At 27.6% G+C, this 23,798-nt stretch overlaps 1 protein-coding gene across 6 annotated transcripts in view; it reads left to right on the plus strand.

Annotated features, from left to right (window-relative positions):
• Positions 1-23,798, plus strand: part of Pgant5 (polypeptide N-acetylgalactosaminyltransferase 5) — a 186,222-nt gene that overhangs the window by 133,043 nt on the left and 29,381 nt on the right. For all 6 annotated transcript variants that reach the window (XM_075297278.1, XM_075297281.1, XM_075297276.1 and 3 more), the window contains one exon: positions 13,415-15,311. In XM_075297278.1, the coding sequence (XP_075153393.1) occupies positions 15,132-15,311 (180 nt within the window). In that variant the 5' untranslated portion in view covers positions 13,415-15,131. The remainder of the gene's footprint in view (positions 1-13,414; positions 15,312-23,798) is intronic.

Below are 23,798 nucleotides of genomic sequence, written 5' to 3' on the forward strand. Positions count from 1 at the left end.
AGATTGTGGCAATGAAATTGTCACACAGATTTTACTCTACCATCGCCTGGTTATACACTTCTAGATAGCATTAGAGCATTTTATTGAAAAATCCTTGAGCGAAAAGGATGCAAGGATAATTGTTTGCTGGCAATGTGTGTATGAATATGTGTGCATATGATTTCCTTGAGGACATCAATAAAGTGAAAAGTTTTGGCAATTCCATTAAGACAAGTATACATTCAATTTAATTTGCAAATAATTTATTTGCCACATAATAACATAGTAAAGATAGATATTCAGAAATAAATGCACTTTCAAATTGATGATTCTAATCAAATGAATGAATGAATGAATGAAAAGAAATAGAATTTCTTGGCAAAAGGTAAGCAAAAATCCGTTTATAGCCAATAGCAGTACCAAGAAATTGGATAGGTTATCCATAGAAAGTAATTGAATGAATGAGAATTTGTTTGTCCATTCAGCCAATTTGTTTTTCTCTATTAAATTAAATTTGTTAGAAAATTCAAAATTATTTTTCCAAATTGCCCAAAAAAAAAACGAGAAGAAGAAAAAGACGTGTATATGTAATTGCTGACTATGCTTTTTATGCTTCATCTTCCAATGCTGGTAAATTGCCAATATCTATAGCAATTATCCAATTATGATAGTTTGTATCAATGATAAGGGATTTGTAAAGTAATAGATTATTTACATAATCAAGTTGATTGAATAGTTGTCAGAAATAAGCTGTGGTCTTTAAATCTGGAATTCTGGGAATTTCCAAAAACAATAAAAAAAATATTATTAACTGGATTACTACTTTTATAAAATGTACTAATATTTATTTCTATATGTATATTAAAGCAAAACTTATTGTTATAATTTTTAAATCGTTTGTTATATCACACTGAGAGTTAGAGTAGGTTATGGAAGGCTGTCTATATAATATTTAACTTTGATTTTGAAATACGTATTTAGGTATACCATTATTTTACGTATACTTTTTAAAATAATTGAATTACTTATACCACCTATAGTACATCAAGAACATTAAAATGCATCATACCATATCCTAATCTAAAATTAATATTACTTATACCACCCATGGTCACTAATCTCTTTTTGGAATTCAAATGAATAGACTTTAGGAAGAATGAAAATATTCAAATATAAACATATTTTAATAGCATTAGTCAGTTTTATAAAACAAAACTGTTTTATATTTCAAGCAAATATGTAATGCATACTAAACGTGGTTGCCACTCGAGCCAAAAATAATCTACCAAAAATTTGGAGAAAATATTACCAAAAACTACTAAGCAAAAAATCGTATTTTGTCAAAATTTTATTTCTATAGAAAATTTTGTCCAAATTTTATTTCCAAAGACAATTTTCTCAAAATTTTAGTTCTATAAAGAATTTTATTAAAATTTTATTTCTATAGAAAATGTTGTCCAAATTTTATTTCTATAGAAAATTTTGTCAAAATTTTATTTCTATAGAAAATTTTGTCAAAATTTTATTTCTATAAAAAATGTTGTCAAAATTTCATTTGTATACAATATTTTGTCAAAGTTTTATTTCTATATAGTATTTGTCAAAATTTTATTTCTATAGAAAATTTTGTCAAAATTTTATTTCTGTAGAAAATTTTGTCAAAATTTTATTTCTATAGAAAATTTTGTCAAAATTTTATTTCTATAAAAAATTTTGTCAACATTTTATTTCCAAAGACAATTTTCTCAAAATTTTATTTCCACAGAAAATTTCATTTGTATAGAAAATTTTGTCAAAATTTTATTTCTATAGAAAATTTTGTCAAAATTTTATTTCTATAGAACATTTTGTCAAAATTTTATTTCTATAGAAAATTTTGTCAACATTTTATTTCCAAAGACAATTTTCTCAAAATTTTATTTCCACAGACAATTTTATTTCTCTAGAAAATTTTGTCAAAATTTTATTTCTATACAAAATTTTTGTCAACATTTTATTTCTATAGAATATTTTATCAAAATTTTATTTCTATAGAAAATTTTATCAAAATTTTATTTCTATAGAAAATTTTTGTCAAAATTTTATTTCTATTTTTATTTTATTTCTATAGAAAATTTTATCAGCATTTTATTTCTATAGAAAATTTTTGCCACAATTTTATTTCTATAGAAAATTTTGTCAAAATTTTATTTCTATAGAAAATTTTTATTTCTATAGAAAATTTTTATTTCTTAGAAAATTTTCTCAAAATTTAATTTCTATAGAATATTTTATCAAAATTTTATTTCTATAGAAAATTTTGTCAATGACCAAACTTAAGACAAGACTTTCATCGCATAAATCAGACCTTAAAGCTGTAGACAAATCAGTAGAGCAAAAAACAGCACTTGCAGCTCACTGTGCAACAACAGGACACAAGCCCAACTTCACAGACGTCGAGATACTTGCTCAAGAGAATAATCATAGGCGTAGATACACTCTTGAGATGCTTAATATAATAGATCTCTCTCCTGACAAGAGAATGAATTTCAAAAAAGACACGGAAGAATGCGCGAGAATGTATCGACACATCATAAACAAGCATCGACACAAACGAAGCTTGTACGGTGTGGAAGTGTACGGTGGCTTGCAGAACGAACAGCATCACACGAACTCACGTTAGTTATTTTCAATATATTATATCTAAAATAATATTGTGATTTGTGAACATTAAAAGTAATTTAATTTTTGTAATTTATGTAGATACAAAATCCCAGAAGATGGTTAGTGGCACTAACCGAAATATTGGAAATAAATATTAAAACAAATCAATAATCGATTGTTTCTATTAGAAGTGTGCGCGTGACACGAAGTTTTCGTGACACGCGTGAGTCACGTGATTCGTGAATGAAATTTTGACCAAATCACGTGAATGGGACTGAACAAAAATGTGTCGTGCGTGAACATCAAATTCTGTTCGTGAATGTGCGTGAGTAAATTTTTTTCAAAATCACGCTCACGACAAAATTCACGTTCACGAAAAAATTCACATTCACCAAAAATTCACGCTCACGACAAAATTCACGCTCACGAAGAAATTCACGTTCACGAAGAAATTCACATTCACGAAAACTTCACACTCACGATGACATTCACGTTCACGAAAAAATTCACGTTCACGAAAAATTCACTCTCACGAGAAAATTCACGTTCACGAAAAATTCACTCTCACGAGAAAATTCACGTTCACGAAGAAACTCACATTCACGAAAAATTCACGCTCACGATGAAATTCACGTTCACGAAAAAATTCACATTCACGAATTAATTCAGCCTCACGATAAATGACACGTTCACGAACCTATTTACGCTCACGACAAATTTTATATTTACAAAAATGTCTTGCTCACGATAAAAAGTATGTATTGAAAATTGTATTGGACTACATACTAGATTTTATTAAAAACAACATTTTCATTATTCATGTTTCGCAGCTAAAATTTATTTTTTAATAATTAGCTTTAAAAAGTAAGATTTACTCAAGTATATTTTACTAAAATTTTTAAACATGTACATAGTTTCATGGGGTTAAATTTTAAATCCTATGAACATAGTGTACTCAAAGAACTATTTGAAATATATGACGCATATTAAGCAAAATGTCCAGTATCGATACTGCTTTCATTTTTATATCGAAAAATTCTGAATAATGTGTTGGGGTATAACTGACGTCGTCATTCCGGTTGTAACACATTGAAATACTGCTCTCATACAGAATAATATTCTGGGTCGTGGTGAAACTCGATCTAGCGATGCCGGTCGGTTTCTTCGATGAAATAATTCATGGTAACTTTACAAGAGTTTACACTTTCTTATGTGCTTTCTGATTATATTATAGTTGGATTTTTTCTTTACACGAAAAAATATCAGTAAAATATTTCCAATTGAAAAGTTGATTGGAATTGAAAACGTAATCAATTAATTAATTAACTTATAAAATTAACTTGTTAATCAAAATAAATAATAAAGCCAACTAAGATAATGATTGAACATTTTTACATTTTTAAATTGAAAACATACTTCCAAATATAAAATTAAAAATTTTCGGAAATAATTGGTTTCATTGGTTCATTAAATTTTGGCTTAGATCTGAAAAAATAATTCTATATAGTACAATTATAATATATGTAATTATAATATAATAAAAAATAAAATAAGTAAACAATAACACTATAAATCATTGATTGCCTCAATTAAAAATTAATTAAGTTTTTCGGACAAAATCAATTCAAATTTTAATTGAGTTTATATTTTGATTTGATTAAAATGTTAATTGTATCTGTTAATTTTTTAATTGAGTACGTTTTCAACTTCAGATTTTTAATTAGAAATATTTTGGCGAATTTGTGTGGGTAGCTCATTTGTATCACAAGCGAGAGTGAGTAAGTTTTTAAGTTTTGTAAGTATAATAGTCGTGAACGAGCGTGAGTTGATTTTACATCGTGAGCGTGCGTGAATAGGTTTTATGAATCGTGAATGTGCGTGAGTTGCATTTTACATCGTGAGCGTGCGTGAATAGTTTTTATGAATCGTGGGTATGCGTGAGTAAGTTTCGTATGTCGTGAACGTGCGTGATTTGCATTTTACATCGTGAGCGTGCGTGAATAGTTTTTTTATGAATCGTGTGTGTGTGGAAGTACGTTTCATTGTTCGTGAACGTGCGTGAGTAGTTTTTTTCGAATCGTAAGTGTGCGTGAATAAGTTTGTTGTTCGTGAACGTGCGTGAGTAGTTTTTTCGAATCGTGAGTGTGCGTGAATAAGTTTGTTGTTCGTGAGTTGATATTTCCCGTCGTGAGCGTGCGGTAGTCACTATTCTGCAATCGTGAGTGTTTATCTTTGCAGGTTTTTGGTTCGTGAACGTGCGTGAGCGTGAATCAATAAAAACCTTCGTGCGTGAATGTTACGAATTCATTCGTGAGCGTGCGTGAGTGTGAGCAATTTAAAAACGGGCGTGCGTGATCGTGCGTGAATATTACGAATTCATTCGTGAGCGTGCGTGAGTGTGAGCAATTAAAAAACGGGCGTGCGTGATCGTGCGTGAGCGTGAGCAATTCTAAAAAATGCGTGCGTGATCGTGCGTGAATGACATTTTGAATTTGTGAGCGTGCGTGAAAAATCCCTCACGCGCACACCTCTAGTTTCTATGACCTCAAGCCGAACAAAATTAATAATCAGAATAAAAATTTTATTTCTATAGAAAATTTTGTCAAAATTTTATTTCTATAGAAAACTTTGTCAAAACTTTATTTCTATAGAAAATTTTTGTCAAAATTTTATTTCTATAGAAAATTTTATCAAAATTTTATTTCTATAGAAAATTTTGTCAACATTTTATTTCTTTAGAAAATTTTATCAAAATTTTATTTCTATAGAAAATTTTGTCAAAATTTTATTTCTATAGAAAATTTGTATTTCTTGGAAAATTTTGTCAAAATTTTATTTCTATAGAAAATTTTGTCAAAATTTTATTTCTATAGAAAATTTTGTCAAAATTTTATTTCCAAAGACAATTTTCTCAAAATTTTATTTCCAAAGAAAATTTTTTCGAAATTTTATTTCCAAGACAATTTTCTCAAAATTTTATTTCTACAGAAAATTTTGTCAAAATTTTATTTCTATAGAAAATTTTGTCAAAATTTTATTTCTATAAAAAATTTTGTTAAAATTTCATTTGTATAGAACATTTTGTCCAAATTTTATTTCTATAGAAAATTTTGTCAAAATTTTATTTCTATAGAACATTTTGTCAAAATTTTATTTCTATAGAAAATTTTGTCAACATTTTATTTCCAAAGGCAATTTTCTCAAAATTTTATTTCCAAAGACAATTTTCTCAAAATTTTATTTCCACAGAAAATTTTATTTCTATAGAAAATTTTGTCAAAATCTTATTTCTATAGAAAATTTTTATTTGTTAGAAAATTTTGTCAAAATTTTATTTCTATAGAATATTTTATCAAAATTTTATTTCTATAGAAAATTTTGTCAAAATTTTATTTCTATAGAATATTTTTGTCAACATTTTATTTCTATAGAAAATTTTATCAAAATTTTATTTCTATCGAAAATTTTTGTCAAAATTTTATTTCTATTTTTATTTTATTTCTATAGAAAATTTTTGGCAAATTTTATTTCTATAGAAAATTTTGTCAAAATTTTATTTCTATAGAAAATTTTTATTTCTATAGAAAATTTTTATTTCTTAGAAAATTTTGTCAAAATTTTATTTCTATAGAATATTTTATCAAAATTTTATTTCTATAGAAAATTTTGTCAAAATTTTATTTCTGTAGAAAATTTTTGTCAACATTTTATTTCTATTAAAAATTTTATCAAAATTTTATTTCTATAGAAAATTTTTGTCAAAATATTATTTCTATTTTTATTTTATTTCTATAGAAAATTTTATCAAAATTTTATTTCTATAGAAAATTGTTGGCAAATTTTATTTCTATAGAAAATTTTGTCAAAATTTTATTTCTATAGAAAATTTTTATTTCTTAGAAAATTTTGTCAAAATTTTATTTCTATTGAATATTTTATCAAAATTTTATTTCTATAGAAAATTTTGTCAAAATTTTATTTCTATAGAAAATTTTGTCAAAATTTTATTTCTATAGAAAACTTTGTCAAAACTTTATTTCTATAGAAAATTTTTGTCAAAATTTTATTTCTATAGAAAGTTTTTATTTCTTAGAAAATTTTGTCAAAATTTTATTTCTATAAAATATTTCATAAAAATTTTATTTCTGTAGAAAATTTTGTCAAAATTTTATTTCTATAGAAAATTTTATCAAAATTTTATTTCCATAAAAAATTTTGTCAAAATTTTATTTCTATAGAAAATTTTGTCAAAATTTTATTTCTATAGAAAATTTTGTCAAAATTTTATTTCTATAAAAAATTTTGTCAAAATTTTATTTCTATAGAAAATTTTGTCAAAATTTTATTTCCATAAAAAATTTTGTCAAAATTTTATTTCTATAGAAAATTTTGTCAAAATTTTATTTCTATAGAAAATTTTGTCAAAATTTTATTTCCATTAAAAATTTTGTCACAATTTCATTTGTATGCAAAATTTTGTCCAAATCTTATTTCAATAGAAAAATTTGTCCAAATTTTATTTCTATAGAAAATGTTGTCAAAATTTTATTTCTGTAGAAAATTTTGTCAAAATTTTATTTCTATAGAAAATTTTGTCTAAATTTTATTTTTATAGAAAATTTTGTCAAAATTTTATTTCTATAGAAAATTTTGTCAACATTTTATTTATATAGAAAATTTTATCAAAATTTTATTTCTATAGGAAATTTTGTCAAAATTTTATTTCTATAGAAAATTTTTCTAAACTTTTATTTCTATAGGAAATTTTGTCAAAGTTTTATTTCTATAGAAAATTATTTGAAATTTTCAAATCAATTAATTTTTTAAACATGTGATTTAAATATAGAAAAAAAAATCCCTCATTTCCCCCACTATGATATAACCAAAACCATATATATTCTCTAATCTTGATTTTATTATGTAAACTATATAATATTCTCATTTATTCGTTATAGGTTTTTGCAATTTTAATTTAATTGTTAATTTACTGGCGCATTCTCATAGCCTATTAAATCAGTATACAAAACCACAATAATTGCTATCTATGATAGGCCATTATATCTCAATTACCACCCTGTTTGTTTTTAGTTAGGCCAAATGAAATATCACTCCATAAATATTTAAAACCTCATTTTCATAGTTTTACACAAAAAAAAAAACAAACTGACTAAAAATAAATATAATAATACCAACCAACATCCATATTTGCATAACATGACAAATTAAATTTTATGTGATATTAAAAACGCATTTACCTCCCCCACGCTGCCCCCCTATGTTGTTAGAGGGTCAATCAAGTCAAACTACCTCTAACGACCCCGGCATAGCATAGCAAATGGTCAATGAAAATAACAAGAAAATTGCACACATGGTTTGCTTTGATAAACAAATCATTAGCCACAACAATTGTTAAAACATCATTGTTAGTTCTTGCTATCGTTCTTGTTGTTGTTGTTGTTGTTGTTGTTTCTGGAAATCCATTGGTGCGCTACTGTGTCATGAATGTCCATTCTTTTGTTTGAATCTGACCACATACAGAAATATTTTAATTTTTATTTACTTACCAAACAACAGCAACGACAATAAATTTCAAACAAACTGAAAATGATTAATGAAAAATAATTTTACAATCGGCTGAACGAATGCCTCCATACATTTGCTGTTGTTGGATGGAGATTGTGAAAAATGGGTAACTAGGTAACCGTTTACTATCACCACCACCAAGTAACACAAAATTTTATTATGATTTTTTTAAACTTAATGATGATAATGAAAATCATCTACCATGACGAGAAAACAAAATTTATGCAATAATATTTTGTTTATGTGTATTTTTGTTTGTGTTTATTTATATATATTTAAGGAAGATAAATTGGCCACAATTGAATTGTCTTACCATGAATGATATTTTGTAATTAAAACTATTAATTAATTGCTAATACGATTATTCGGAATTATTACTACACACAGAAAATATCGTTTAGGTATATGTTGAAATACTAACACAAAAAAATGAAAGTTTTTCCATCAACATCCAGTTTTTCCACTTTCGATTAATTTCTTTTAGACTACACACAAACATTTTTTTCTGGTTCAATCACAAAATTAATTGATGTAATTAATTTTTTTAATTTAAATGTCTTCAATCACAGAAATGATAGTATCAATTAAAAATTAATTGAAAGCCAATTAAAAAGTTAATTGATACTACTAATTTTTATGATTGATCTTTGTTTCAATTAAAAAATTTGTTTAATCAATTAAATGTTTAATTGGATATTTTTTAAAACTGAATTAAGACTTTAATTGGAAATTTTTTTGTGCATTTTTTTTCTGTGTAGGAACTTAGGAAATTCGCTGTTTGGCTGTTTTAAGTGAAAATTTTAATTTTGCTCAATTAAATGTCACAAAATAAAAATTGAAAACAAATAATTCAGGAACAAAATCATGAGAATAAAAATAAAAATTTCATCTTAGTGGGGTTGGCCTTCTCACTTCCATCGAAGACAAATGTATTTATACAAAAAATATATAAAAATAAATTAATAAAAGCAACAACAGCAAAAAAAAAATAAAAACTACCCAGCAAAGCAATTTGGAAGTTGTTCTAAAGGTACAACTTTAAAGCACTTCCATTGAAGTCTTCCTAAAGATTTTTTTATACCCTCCACCATAGGATTAACTTTGTCATTCAGTTTGTAACACATCGAATTATTGCTCTTAGACCCCATAAAGTATATATATTCTGGGTCGCGGTAAAATTCTGAGTCGATCTAAGCATGTCCGTCCGTCCGTCTGTTGAAATCACGCTAACTTCCGAACGAAACAAGCTATCGACTTGAAACTTGACACAAGTAGTTGTTGTTGATGTAGGTCGGATGGTATTGCAAATGTGCCATATCGGTCCACTTTTACGTATAGCCCCCATATAAACGGACCCCCAGATTTGACTTGCGGATCCTGTAAGAGAAGCAAATTTCATCCGATCCGGCTGAAATTTGGTACATGGTGTTGGTATATGGTCTCTAATAACCATACCAAAATTGATCCACATCGGTCCATAATTATATATAGCCCCCATGTAAATCGATCCCTAGATTTGGCTTCCGGAGCTTCTAAGAGAAGCAAATTTCATCTGATCCGGCTGAAATTTGGTACATGGTGTTAGCATATGATCTCTAAAAACCATGCAAAAATTGGTCTACATCGGTCCATAATTATATAAAGCCCCCATATAAACCGATTCCCAGATTTGACCTCCGGAGCATCTAAGAGAAGCAAATTTCATCCGATCCGGCTGAAATTTGGCACAGGGTGTAAATATATGGTCTCCAACAACTATGCACAAATTGATCGACATCGGTCCATAATTATATATAGCCTCCATATAAACCGATCCCCCCTTTTGGTTTGCGGAGCCTCTAAGAGAAGCAAATTGCATCCGATGAAAATTTGGTACATGGTGTTAGTACATAGTCTCTAATAACCATGCAAAAATTAGTCCACATCGGTCCATAATTATATATAGCCCCATATAAACCGACCCCTAGATTTGACCTCCGAAGCCTGTTGGAAGACCAAAATTCATCTGATTCAGTTGGTACGTGGTGTTAATATATGGCCTCAAACACCCATGCAAAAATTGGTCGAAATCGGTCCATAATTATATATAGCCCCCATATAAACCGATCCCCAGATTTGACCTCCGGAGCCTCTTGGAAGAGCAAAATTCATCCGATTCGGTTGAAATTTGGTACATGATGTTAGTATATGGTATCCAACAACCATGCAGGAATTGGTTCATATCAGTCCATAATTATATAAACCGATCCCCAGATTTGACCTCCGGTTCCTTTTGGAGAAGCAAAATGCATCCGATATGGTTGAAATTTGGTACGTGATGTTAGTATATTATATATAATATATAATAATAATAATATATATATTATTAACAACCATGCCAAAAGTGGTCCATATCAGTCCATAATCATATCTGGCCCCCATATAAACCGATCACGAGATTTGGTTTTGGAGCCTCTTGGAGGAGCAAATTTCATCCGAGTCAGTTGAAATTTGGTACATTGTGCTAGTATATGGCCGTTAACAACCATGCCTAACTAGGTCCATATCGGTCTATAGTTATATATAGCCCTCAGATAAATCGATCCCCAATCACACAAAAATTGGTCCATATCAAGTTCATAATTGTATATATCCCCCATATAAGCGATCTTCATATTTCAATTCTAGCTCTCTACGTACCGTGCAAAAGTCCATATCGACTCGTAATTATTTGTAGACTTACCTATACATACCTTTTTTGTCTAATATATACCACGTATGGACTAACACACAATTAAAAAGCGATATTAACAAGTTTTAAGATACCTTGCCATCGGTAAGTATTACCACAACCCAAGTAATTCGATTGTGGATGACAGTCTTTCGTAGAAGTTTCTACGCAATCCATGGTGGAGGGTACATAAGATTCGGCCTGGCCGAACTTACGGCCGTATATACTTGTTTTAATTTAACTATACAGGATGCTCTTTTAATTAAATTTGTTATATCTCGCTTTTTTTTCATATTGTTAATGGGTAATATGGGCTTTTTGTTGGAAGTGGGTTAAAAACAGAGTAGGAATTAATCAAAGGTACAAATTAGTTAAATTTTGTGGAAAAAATGCATTCTAGGAATGTTGAGAATTTTTGAAAATATTTGAGGTCAAACGTTTCAGGCAAGTGTTAGAATGCATTAAGAAAAATATTTATTTTTCTTAATGCACACCATGCGGATCACACCTCGAGTAGTGATGCAAACTCAGTCTTGTGACAAGTCCATGTTAAATTGATAAATGAATTTAATTTTTTCGAGTGAAATCCCTTGTTCTATACAATACTTCTAGAATGCGTTCCCCCGTCAATTTGCTGCGCCATACTATCACATAGACCGAAGATTTCATCAGTTGTCGGATATCGCCTTTCCTCACCAGTTTCAGATTGACTTATCCACTATGAGAGAGGAAATTTGATCCGCTATTTGCCCCAAGGTCTCCTCTCAAGCCTCTGACGCAAGTCTCAACATGAGGAAGTCCCCTTTCTATAGAAATGTTGACAACATTTTTTATAGAAATAACATTTTGACAAAATTTTCTATAACATACAAATAACATTTTGATAAAATTTTCTGTGGAAATAAAATATTGACAAAATTTTCTATAGAAATAAAATTTTCTATAGAAATAAAATTTTGACAAAATTTTCTATAGAAATTAAATTTAGACAAAATTTTCTAAAAAAAATTAAATTTTGACAAACTTTTCTATAGAAATAAAATTTTGACAAAATTTTTTATAGAAATAAAATATTGACAAAATTTTCTATAGAAATAAAATTTTTACATAATTTTCTATAGAAATAAAATTTGGACAACATTTCCTATACAAATAAAATTTTGACTAAATTTTTTATAGAAATAAAATTTTGACTAAATTTTCTATTGAAATAAAATGTTGACAAAATTTTCTATAGAAATAAAATTTTTACATAATTTTCTATAGAAATAAAATTTTGACAATATTTTCTATAAAAATAAAATTTTGACAAAATTTTCTATACAAATAACATTTTGATAAAATTTTGGCAAAATTTTCTATAGAAATAACATTTTGATAAAATTTTCTGTAGAAAAAAAATTTTCACAAAATTTTCTATAGAAATAAAATTTTGACGAAATTTTCTATGGAAATAAAATGTTGACAAAATTTTCTATAGAAATAAAATTTTGACAAAATTTTCTATAGAAATAAAATTTTGACAAAATTTTCTATAGAAATAAATTTTTTACAAAATTTTCTATAGAAATAAAATTTTGACAAAGTTTTCTATAGGAATAAAATTGTGAAAAAATTTTCTATAGAAATAAAATTTTTTCAAAGTTTTCTATAGAAATAAAATTTTGTCAAAGTTTTGTATAGAAATAAAATTTTGACAAAATTTTCTATAGAAATAAAATTTTGACAAAATTTTATATAGAAATAAAATTTTGACAACATTTTATATAGAAATAAAATAAGGTTTTTTTGTATGGTAATTTTTTGGTAACATTTTTTCCAAATGTTGGTAGATTATTTATGGCTCGAGTGACAACCATGGTTACGAGTCGAATATTATATTTGTGAGCAATTTTCTCCTTTTTACCATAATGTTTTCAGTGGTTACACCGCCTAAAAGTATTCAAAGAATTTTTTCTTTATTTATTAAACAGAGTCTGAATATTACATCTCATGGAGTGATTACCAATGAAATGGAAATAAAATGATTGTTAGATAGGTTGGGATCTAAATTGAAAAAAAGCTTATTACTGAATTCAATAATAAACACTGACATGAATGTGTTTAATTGTTACTTTTTTTTCTATATGAAAATGTGTACGACTCTTTGTGCCACTTTTTTACAATGAGTGTGCCACTTTTTTTTAGAAATTCTCAACGGTAACCCTGGTGCCTATTTGCTCCATTGATTTATCGAAAAAATTGTATACAATGTAAATCTAATTTTGAAATTTTCACATCTCTATTAAAGTTATAATGTTAATAGTTTTTTGTCGCAATATATCTTGAATACACACAGTAGAAAAACAAAATCTCACAATCATACTATAGACAATATTTTAAAATTATGTTTTGATTCATTTTTGTATGTTTTCATCTTCTTCTTTTTTATTCATAATTTGTTAAACACTTCTTATGGGCTATTCATCATTTATGTTTTTTCTTCTCATATCTTTACAGTTTTGCTGTTGTGCATGAATAAATTTCAAGGTCTAACAACTCTATTGTCGACGAGTGAAATCCCATGAATATTGTATGCTACTTGTCCAACGGAGAAGCAGGCAGAGTTTTAGACCATTACGTGGAGTTATGGCAGCATAGATAGCTTCTCTGGTGACTTTAGTAGAAAAGCTAGAAAAAAATTATGATCTAAAAAAAAAAACACGCTGGATGTATATAAAAGAATTGCATAAAATTTGCATAAAGCTTTAAGGGTTTACGAAGAGGAGAAATCCAATTGACTTCATACCAAGAGAGTGCAAAAAAAAAGAGAAAGAGTTGTGAAAGGAAATCCATTCTCTATCCAATCCAAAAATACTGCCTTGGCCATAAATTGGGTTGTTTTTTAATTTTTTCTTCTTTGCCTTTACTCTTCGCCTATTTTTCACCCATTGACCGAGAGACGAATGGCCATTAGAGGAGTATGAGGTCAAGCCATGGCAGCAATATCAAAGAGCCCAGGAAAACTAAGTGAAAATATTTTTTCCCTGCAGTTAAACAGCTAAACATAAAAGACCAATAAAAGCAAGACAATTCTATTAAAGTGGAAAATAACAAACGACACTAAAACGACTCTCGGAAGGGGAAAAAGTAAAAAAACAGCAATAAAGGGAAAACCCCTTGATGTGAATTAAGAGCTAAGCGGATGGATACAATTCGTCATCTACAATACCATCAATGCTTCATTTATTTTGTAATCACCTTTATGTTAAATGCCTCAACACACTTCTAGGAAACCAAGTAAAAACCCCGGAGACAAGGGGATCTTCTAGGAACCGTTATAGAGCTTAGCCTAATTAAGCATTGCATTTATTTATATAAATGAGTTGGTTCAGTATAATGCCAATACAATATAGTCATCGTCGCCGTTGTCATCTTCATTGTCTTCAACAGCAACAGCAGCACAAGCAGCAAAAAGAGACTGGCCTGATAGCAGCAACATCATTAGCAAATTTCAAAATAGTCACATGATAAAGTTAACCCATCTCACTTTGCACCACCGCCCAAGTAACATACATACACACAAAAGCATTTAAATATTAAAGGAATTTCAAGGGAGAGAGACGGAAATTACCAGAAATTAAAAGACTTAGATAGAAAACTTTCTCACTCTCACTATACACACACACATACTCAAGTAAATTCTCCCTCCTGCTCACTCTCAAATCTTCGTTGTTAGAAACTAATTTTTTTAATCGTCGTCCTATCAATTTACCATTGGCTGTACCATTCATCGAGTGTTATTCAATTCAATTTAGTTTTTGTTGTTGCTGTTGCTTTAATTTGCCATTGATTTTGAATCCTGTCCATAACAAGCAACGTCCTTCGGTTATCACAGCAATACAAAACTTCGTCCCTCTCTGAAAAATCCTCATTTTTAAGTGGACTTTTTGTTGTTGTCAATCATTAGCATTATCAGTTGTCAATCAGCATTAATTACAAAAGGCATAGACAAGTACCCCAAACACACAGCGAGAGAGAGAGAGAGAGAGGCGGAGAACGTAACATTTGTTGTCATCTCATCCTATCCTAGAAGTATTATAAGTGAATGTGTAAAAGTGTGGTGATTGTTGTTAAATAGAAAATTGTAGCCACATTTACCACTCATTAGCACGACAAGTACAGCAAGTAACAAGCAACATAACTTCCAACAAACTAAGCACCAACAACTACAACAATGTCTTCATTAAGTTTAACACGTAAACTACGTGGTCGCATGCGTTCCAATACCTGCCGTATAGTTCTCTTGACATCACTTGTCTGGGTCATTGTTGACTTTGTTCTGATTGCCCACTATTCAGATTGTATAAGCCGGGATGGATGGCGTTGCAAGCGTAGCGGTGAATATGATGTTGAGGTAAGTAATGAAATTATAGGGCATGTTTTTGTATTTTTTTTTTTTTTTTTTGTTAATTGATTTCAAAAGAAATTTATAAAAAAGGAAATATCCTTCTTTTTTTGATCAATTTTCTAAAATTTGTGAATTGACAAATCGCCTTAATATTAATGGGTATCAATCTCCTTAATTTCATAATTTGATAAAGTTTTTAAATTTTATTTTCGAGACTAAGTCAAACAGATAGACGGTACAAGTCTTCAGATTGCAGACCACAAGGCCTTCTTATGGTTTTTTTAATACAGTGCCATACATAAGTATTGGTACAGCAACCTAAACCTCATAGTAGTCGGGGTAAATGTGTCAACCAGAAATATTGATTTTAAGCCCCATAAAATATATATCGATCGCCTCAGAACCAACTCCTGAGTCGTTTTAGACCTTGGTGTCCGTCCGCCTGACCATGTATTTGTTGTTCGCAGTATTATGGTCACTATTATTAACCGATGATTTTAATTAGAACTACTACAAATTGATGTTGGTAATAGCAATTTAAATTAAAAATTAATTGTATTAATTAATTTTGGGATTGAAACCAAAATATATTTTTCTCTGTTCTTATGTGTACGGGGGTACCCGATAAGTACCCACCCTACAAAAGAACTTTTCTCGTTTTGGTAAAACTGGGAATTTATTTTATATACCGTAAAAATCGATCTCCGTACACCCAGAAAAGGAATATGATCACCCCAAAAATGTTTCAAGAACATAATATTACTTTTTTACGGTTGCTCAATATATGAGGAGGAGAGAACATGTTCAAACCACCATGAAAGGCATGCATGCTAACCATAAGACCACGGTGACTTCTATATTCGGAGTGTGAGCTTATTTTTCCGAAATTTAATACTCATGAACAGATTATTTTCGTGACTCACGATCAAATTTCGTTTCCTGCCATGATTTGGATGATGGCGGCAGATGCAATTGAAGAGATACAACATCCAATTATGTTTTCACGTCGGGAAGATTTTGGTCTCCCCATAAAGATGATTCATGGGAGTAGTGCGGAGAATATAGTAGATGTAGCTGCAGTTTGTTTACCAATTTGGGCGTGGCGTGGCAAGAGGAGAGAGCCGCTGATTTACATGGGCGAGAGAGCAATTTTTTCTTGGTCATGACGGGCCACGTTTTCACTTCGGCATCGAATTGGTCCAAAAATACGGAGTAGTAGTATCCATGTGATCATTTTACCCTGTTCATGGTAGTCTATGTGGATTAAAATATAATAAAACAGGCGGCAATGGATTTTCCAAGCAATTGGACCGTCTTTGCCTTTTAACACCATAGAGCCCACTGTTTTGAGTGTTCCTGAGTACTGAATAGTGTCTCCATGTCTCGTTCACACAGAAATTCCACCGAATTGCGCTCAAACTCTATTATGAAATAATTTCACGATTGTGCTTGTTTTTCGAAATAAGCAAACTCGGCACCCACCGAGCTTACAAAGATTTGATGCCCGAAATTTTGTGTGCACATTAGCGGTGTCGAGTCGTACTTTTAACCATTGACCGACTTTCAGATTTCATTCAGAGATAGCTACGCAAGGAATAACAATTGCTGCTTCAGTGAGATAGGTTAGGTAGACTGATGTATCAGGCTCACTAGACTATTCAGTCCATTGTGTTACCACAGCGATGAACTTCTCTCTTATCACCGAGTGCTGCCAGATTCCATGTTAAGCTCAATGACAAGGTACCTCCTTTTTATAGCCGAGTCCGAACGGCGTTCCACATTGCAGTGAAACCACTTAGAGATGCTTTGAAGCACTCAGAAGTGTCACCAGCATTACTGAGGTGGGATAAACCACCGCCGACCTGCAAGGCGAGCATGCTAACCATTGCACCACGGTGGCTTCCAATGAGTTAGCACTCCCTCGAAAAGGTTCAAGATTCCTAAGTTAAAGCAAAATCCCCTTAATATGAATGTAGGCTCACATCACTCACTCGTCATACTAATTATGTTGATCATAGAATCACGAAACCACAGCTAAAAAGGGGTTGCTGAGCATTTTGTTCGCAAAGTGCATTTTACCATTTTTGTCACATTTATTGCCTTTCTTGCCGTATCATCCATTGCCAAGCTTTAAATGAATGAAATAATCATTATTCAAATTTGATTTCCCAAAATTACCCTGGGTTTTTATTACAATCGTCTCATAAATCAAAACAATTCCCAAGGTTTTTTTTATTTCAACCTTTTGCTCCGCTTCTAGTAAATGGAATTCTTGAGAAATTAGAGCGCTTGCTAGATTTCGGTTTTATTTACAAACTAATTGCATTTCAAACGAAATGGATTTCATTCTAAATTACACCATTGTTGTAGGTCATATTCATACGAAGAGAAACTCATCACACCATTGACACCACAATATTTCCAGCACCATACGACCATAGCTCACCGCAATATTGCAGCCTTAGTGTCAGCAGAAATTTTCTTCCTTGGTTTTTGTCGAATATCAGTTGGGTCTGTTGACTGTTGATTACATTCATTTGTCTGTCCTTTGCTTAGTGTGTAAACTCCATTCATGCCATCGCCACCATCACCATCCCTGGCTTTTGGCCAAATTAGACATGCGGAAAGAAGATGCATGCATGTTGCCCACATTCGTTTCTAGGTTGTTATTGTTGTGGTATAGCGGTTGTTGGTTTTCAAGACCTACAATGATGATGTTGATAGACAGAATTAGAGAAGTAGCAAAGCGAATTGACGAACTTGCAAATAGAATTTAAAATATCTTCAAGCCAACTATGTCAAATCTTCTGTATAATGAAAGAGAAAGAGCATGCGATAAAATCGTCTCACATGTCAGTGGGGATAAAGAAACAAAATTCTGTTTCTAGAAAGTTCACCACAGTGGTGAAATTCCCTCTTATCACTGAAACATGACTTTTCGCTCCATGTTTCAAGAGCAAAATTTTATTTTTGGACGGATTTTGCAATACCATTTTATTCATATTTCATTAAAAACTTTCAATTATACAACAACTTTTCATTAAATTTTAACCTCCCTGTGATAACTTTATACCCAATATTTTTTCAAAGCAAAAAATCTAGACATTTTTAGTAACATCAATAGCTGGCAGGGCGACACAATTCTCCATACGAGGTGATATTTCATTTATTCCTATACAGAAGCATGTCATTTTCATACTACGATGGTTGTTCGGCCGACAGCATGGCCACGTAAACCAAGTCATGTTATTGTGGCGTACTTCTTCGCCACAGCATTTGCACTCCTCCTCGAAAACATTATTCAGCTTCACACTCTTGGATGCTTCTGAGGCCCACATCCATTACCAGCTTATATGTCCATATATTTATACCGATACACACACGCACACATACATGGACTTCAAGTTCAACTTTGTTTATTCGAAGAGATTTATGGTAAAATTAATTATTTTTGTTTTACACTGTCTGTTCAGGCGACAGCAACAGACAATAAGGCAGCATCCCCCATACTTCATACTTAGCTAACTTTTCGAAATATGGGTATAGAATGGAGTCGAGTCTGTATATTGTTGTTGTTGTTCCCTAAGAAGACAACACGGATTTTTATGTTTATGCAAAGTTTTAGCAATATCCCCTCATGTATATAGCTGGTATGATAGAGATGCCAATAAAGGGACTTTAAAGTGTAAAATAAAAGAAATAAACAAATATTTTAATGAACCAAATTTTGAGAAATTTTCTACAGAAATAAAATTTTGATAAAATTTTCTATAGATAAAAATTTTGAGAAAATTTTCTATAGATAAAAATTTTGAGAAAATTTTCTATAGAAATAAAATTTGGAGAAAATTTTCTATAGAAATAAAATTTGGAGAAAATTTTCTATAGAAATCAAATTTTGACTAAATTTTCTATAGAAATAAAATTTTGACTAAATTTTCTATACAAATAAAATTTTGACAAAATTTTCTACAGAAATAAAATATTGACAAATTTTCTATAGAAATCAAATTTTGAGAAAATTTTCTATAGAAATAAAATTTTGATAAAATTTTCTACAGAAATAAAATTTTGACAAATTTCCTATAGAAACAAAATTTTGAGAAAATTTTCTATAGAAATAAAATTTTGACAAAATTTTCTATAGAAATAAAATTTTGAGAAAATTTTCTATAGAAATAAAATTTTGACAACATTTTCTATAGAAATAAAATTTTGCGAAAATTTTCTATAGAAATAAAATTTTGCGAAAATTTTCTGTAGAAATAAAATTTTGACAAAATTTTCTATAGACATAAAATTTTGACGAAATTTTCTATAGAAATAAAATTTTGACAAAATTTTCTATAGAACTAAAATTTTGACAAAATTTTCTATAGAAATAAAATGTTGGCAAAATTTTCTATTGAAATAAAATTTTGACTAAATTTTCTATTGAAATAAAATTTTGACTAAATTTTCTATAGAAATAAAATTTTGACTAAATTTTCTATAGAAATAAAATTTTGACTAAATTTTCTATAGAAATAAAATTTTGACAAAATTTTCTACAGAAATAAACTTTTGACAAAATTTTCTATAGAAATAAAATTTTGACAAAATTTTCTATAGAAATAAAATTTTGACAAAATTTTCTATAGAAATAAAATTTTGACAAAATTTTGTATAGAAATAAAAATTTGCCTAATTTTTCTATAGAAAAAAAAATTGGAAAAATTTTGTATAGGAATAAAAATTTGCCTAATTTTTCTATAGAAGTAAAATTTTGACCAAATTTTCTATAGAAGTAAAATTTTGACCAAATTTTCTATAGAAATAAAATTTTGACCAAATTTTCTATAGAAATAAAATTTTGACAAAATTTTCTATAGAAATAAAATTATGAGAAATTTTTTTATAAATAAAATGTTGAGAAAATTTTCTATAGAAATAAAATTGTGACAAAATTTTCTATAGAAATAAAACTTTGACTAAATTTTCTATACAAATTAAATTTTGACAAAATTTTCTATAGAAATAAAATTTTGACAAAATTTTCTATAGAAATAACATTTTGACAATATTTTCTATAGAAATAAAATTTTGAGAAATTTTTTATATAAATATTTTGAGAAATTTTTTATATAAATAAAATTTTGCGAAAATTTTCTATAGAAATAAAATTTTGCGAAAATTTTCTGTAGAAATAAAATTTTGACAAAATTTTCTATAGAAATAAAATTTTGACGAAATTTTCTATAGAAATAAAATTTTGACAAAATTTTCTATAGAAATAAAATTTTGACAAAATTTTCTATAGAAATAAAATGTTGGCAAAATTTTCTATTGAAATAAAATTTTGACTAAATTTTCTATAGAAATAAAATTTTGACTAAATTTTCTATAGAAATTAAATTTTGACTAAATTTTCTATAGAAATAAAATTTTGACTAAATTTTCTATAGAAATAAAATTTTGACAAAATTTTCTATAGAAATAAAATTTTGACAAAATTTTCTATAGAAGTAAAATTTTGACAAAATTTTCTATAGAAATAAAATTTTGACAAAATTTTGTATAGAAATAAAAATTTGCCTAATTTTTCTATAGAAAAAAAATTTGGAAAAATTTTGTATAGGAATAAAAATTTGCCTAATTTTTCTATAGAAGTAAAATTTTGACCAAATTTTCTATAGAAGTAAAATTTTGACAAAATTTTCTATAGAAATAAAATTTTGACCAAATTTTCTATAGAAATAAAATTTTGACAAAATTTTCTATAGAAATAAAATTATGAGAAATTTTTTTATAAATAAAATGTTGAGAAAATTTTCTATAGAAATAAAATTGTGACAAAATTTTCTATAGAAATAAAACTTTGACTAAATTTTCTATACAAATTAAATTTTGACAAAATTTTCTATAGAAATAAAATTTTGACAAAATTTTCTATAGAAATAACATTTTGACAATATTTTCTATAGAAATAAAATTTTGAGAAATTTTTTATATAAATATTTTGAGAAATTTTTTATATAAACAAAATGTTGAGAAAATTTTCTAAGAAATAAAATTTTGACAAAATTTTCTATAGAAATAAAATTTTGACAAAATTTTCTATAGAAATAAAATTTTGACAAAATTTTCTATAGAAATAAAATTTTGACAAAATTTTCTATAGAAATAAAATTTTGACAAAATTTTCTATAGAAATAATATTTTGACAAAATTTTCTATAGTAATAAAATTTTGAGAAAATTTTCTATAGAAATAAAATTATGACAAAATTTTCTATAGAAATAAAATTTTGACAAATTTCCTATAGAAATAAAATTTTGACAAAATTTTCTATAGAAATAAAATTTTGACAAAATTTTCTACAGAAATTAAAGTTTGACGGAATTTTCTATAGAAGTAAAATTTTGACAAAATTTTCTACAGAAATAAAATTTTGACAAAATTTTCTATAGAAATAAATTTTTGACTAAATTTTCTATACAAATAAAATTTTGACAAGATTTTCTATAGAAATAAAATTTTGACAAATTTCCTATAGAAATAAAATTTTGACAAAAATTTCTGTGGAAATAAAATGTTGGCAAAATTTTCTATAGAAATAAAATTTTGACAAAATTTTCTATAGAAATAAAATCTTGACAAAATTTTCTATAGAAATAAAATCTTGACAAAATTTTCTATAGAAATAATATTTTTACAAAATTTTCTATAAAAATAATATTTTGACAAAATTTTCTATAGTAATAAAATTTTGAGAAAATTTTCTATAGAAATAACATTTAAAAAAAAAAAAATTTATAGAAATAAAATGTTGGCAAAATTTTCTATTGAAATAAAATTTTGACAAAATTTTCTATAGAAATAAAAGTTTGACTAAATTTTCTATAAAAATAAACTTTTGACAAAATTTGTAGTCAATATTTTCCTTTTTTGGACTATTTATGACCAAGTGTCATCGGAATTTCGAACGGATTTTTTGTCGACTTTTTAAACAGTGTTTTGTTGACAAATCTATTGAAGGAGTAATAACTTTTTGTACAAATTAGCTTCTACTGGAGTGTTTCCTTTTTCCTAAGATTTTCTTTAAGCTTTAGACCACCATTTATTTAAGTAATTTAATTGAGTTCTTATTTGACACAGAACGATCGAATAAAAATTCAAACCCCAAATTGATCGAATATTTGGTATATGTCTGATATGCCATACCTACATCTACATCCAGACTATGTGTTTATAATGTACCACGTTTTGCTAATATATGACTCCTTAAATAAATATATATCATATGTACATACATATGTGTATGTATATAAATAAATTAATAATGTTATACGCTTCTGTTGCTGCTAGTTCAGTTCACGTAGTATATTCTTCCCCATGTTGGCTATCCTCTTGTGTTTTTATATCTAAATACCCAGTAAACATAGTACACTAATTAAAATACACAGAAAATCGAAACATGATTTTTTATGCTTCAGGTTTTTTATGGTCTTTATGTAGCATTTTCCCTTTTCATTTTGGGAATTAATTATCCAGGCCATTATTTTCAATTGCTTTTAAAGAGAAGATGATGATATGTTGGCGCTGGTTTGTTGTTATTTATTTGCATACGTAGAAGGAGGGAATACTGCTTTAAATTCAAGGTCAAAGTCCCCCATTGTAGTCGCGCGATAACCCGTCGTACAACAAGTTCCCCCGTATCAGTGATTAATATGCGACGTCTGGTTGTCTGGCAGTTTAATGATACCGTTGGCTACCAAAATATCAATATTCTATGTTGCGTGAAGATTTTGAAATTGAAAGTGAAGATTTGATATGGAGTTTCGGCTTTCCTTAAATAACCGTTTCATAGATTTTTTTTAAAGAATTTGTATGCTAATTTAAATATTTCAAAAAAATGTACAAAATCTTCTATAGAAATAAAATTTTGACAAAATTTTCTATAGAAATAAAATTTTGACAACATTTTCTATAGAAATAAAATTTTGACAAAATTTTCTAGAAATAAAATTTTGACAACATTTTCTATAGAAATAAAATTTTAACAACATTTTCTATAGAAATAAAATTTTGACAAAATTTTCTATAGAAATAAAATTTTGACAAAATTTTCTATAGAAATAAAATTTTGATAAAATTTTCTATTGAAATAAAATGTTGAAAAAAATTTCTATAGAAATAAAATTTTGACAAAATTTTCTATAGAAATAAAATTTTGACAAAATTTTCTATAGAAATACAATTTTGACAAACTTTTCTATAGAAATAAATTTTTGAGAAAATTTTCTATAGAAATAAAATTTTTACAAAATTGTCTATAGAAAATAAATTTTTACAAAATTTTCTATAGAAATAAATTTTTTACAAAATTTTCTATAGAAATAAAATTTTTACAAAATTTTCTATAGAAATAAAATTTTTACAAAATTTTCTATAGAAATAAAATTTTTACAAATTTTTCTATAGAAATAAAATTTAGACAAAGTTTTCTATAGA

The sequence above is a fragment of the Haematobia irritans genome, chromosome 2, assembly GCF_050003625.1.
Source record: "Haematobia irritans isolate KBUSLIRL chromosome 2, ASM5000362v1, whole genome shotgun sequence".
NCBI classification, from domain to species: domain Eukaryota; kingdom Metazoa; phylum Arthropoda; class Insecta; order Diptera; family Muscidae; genus Haematobia; species Haematobia irritans.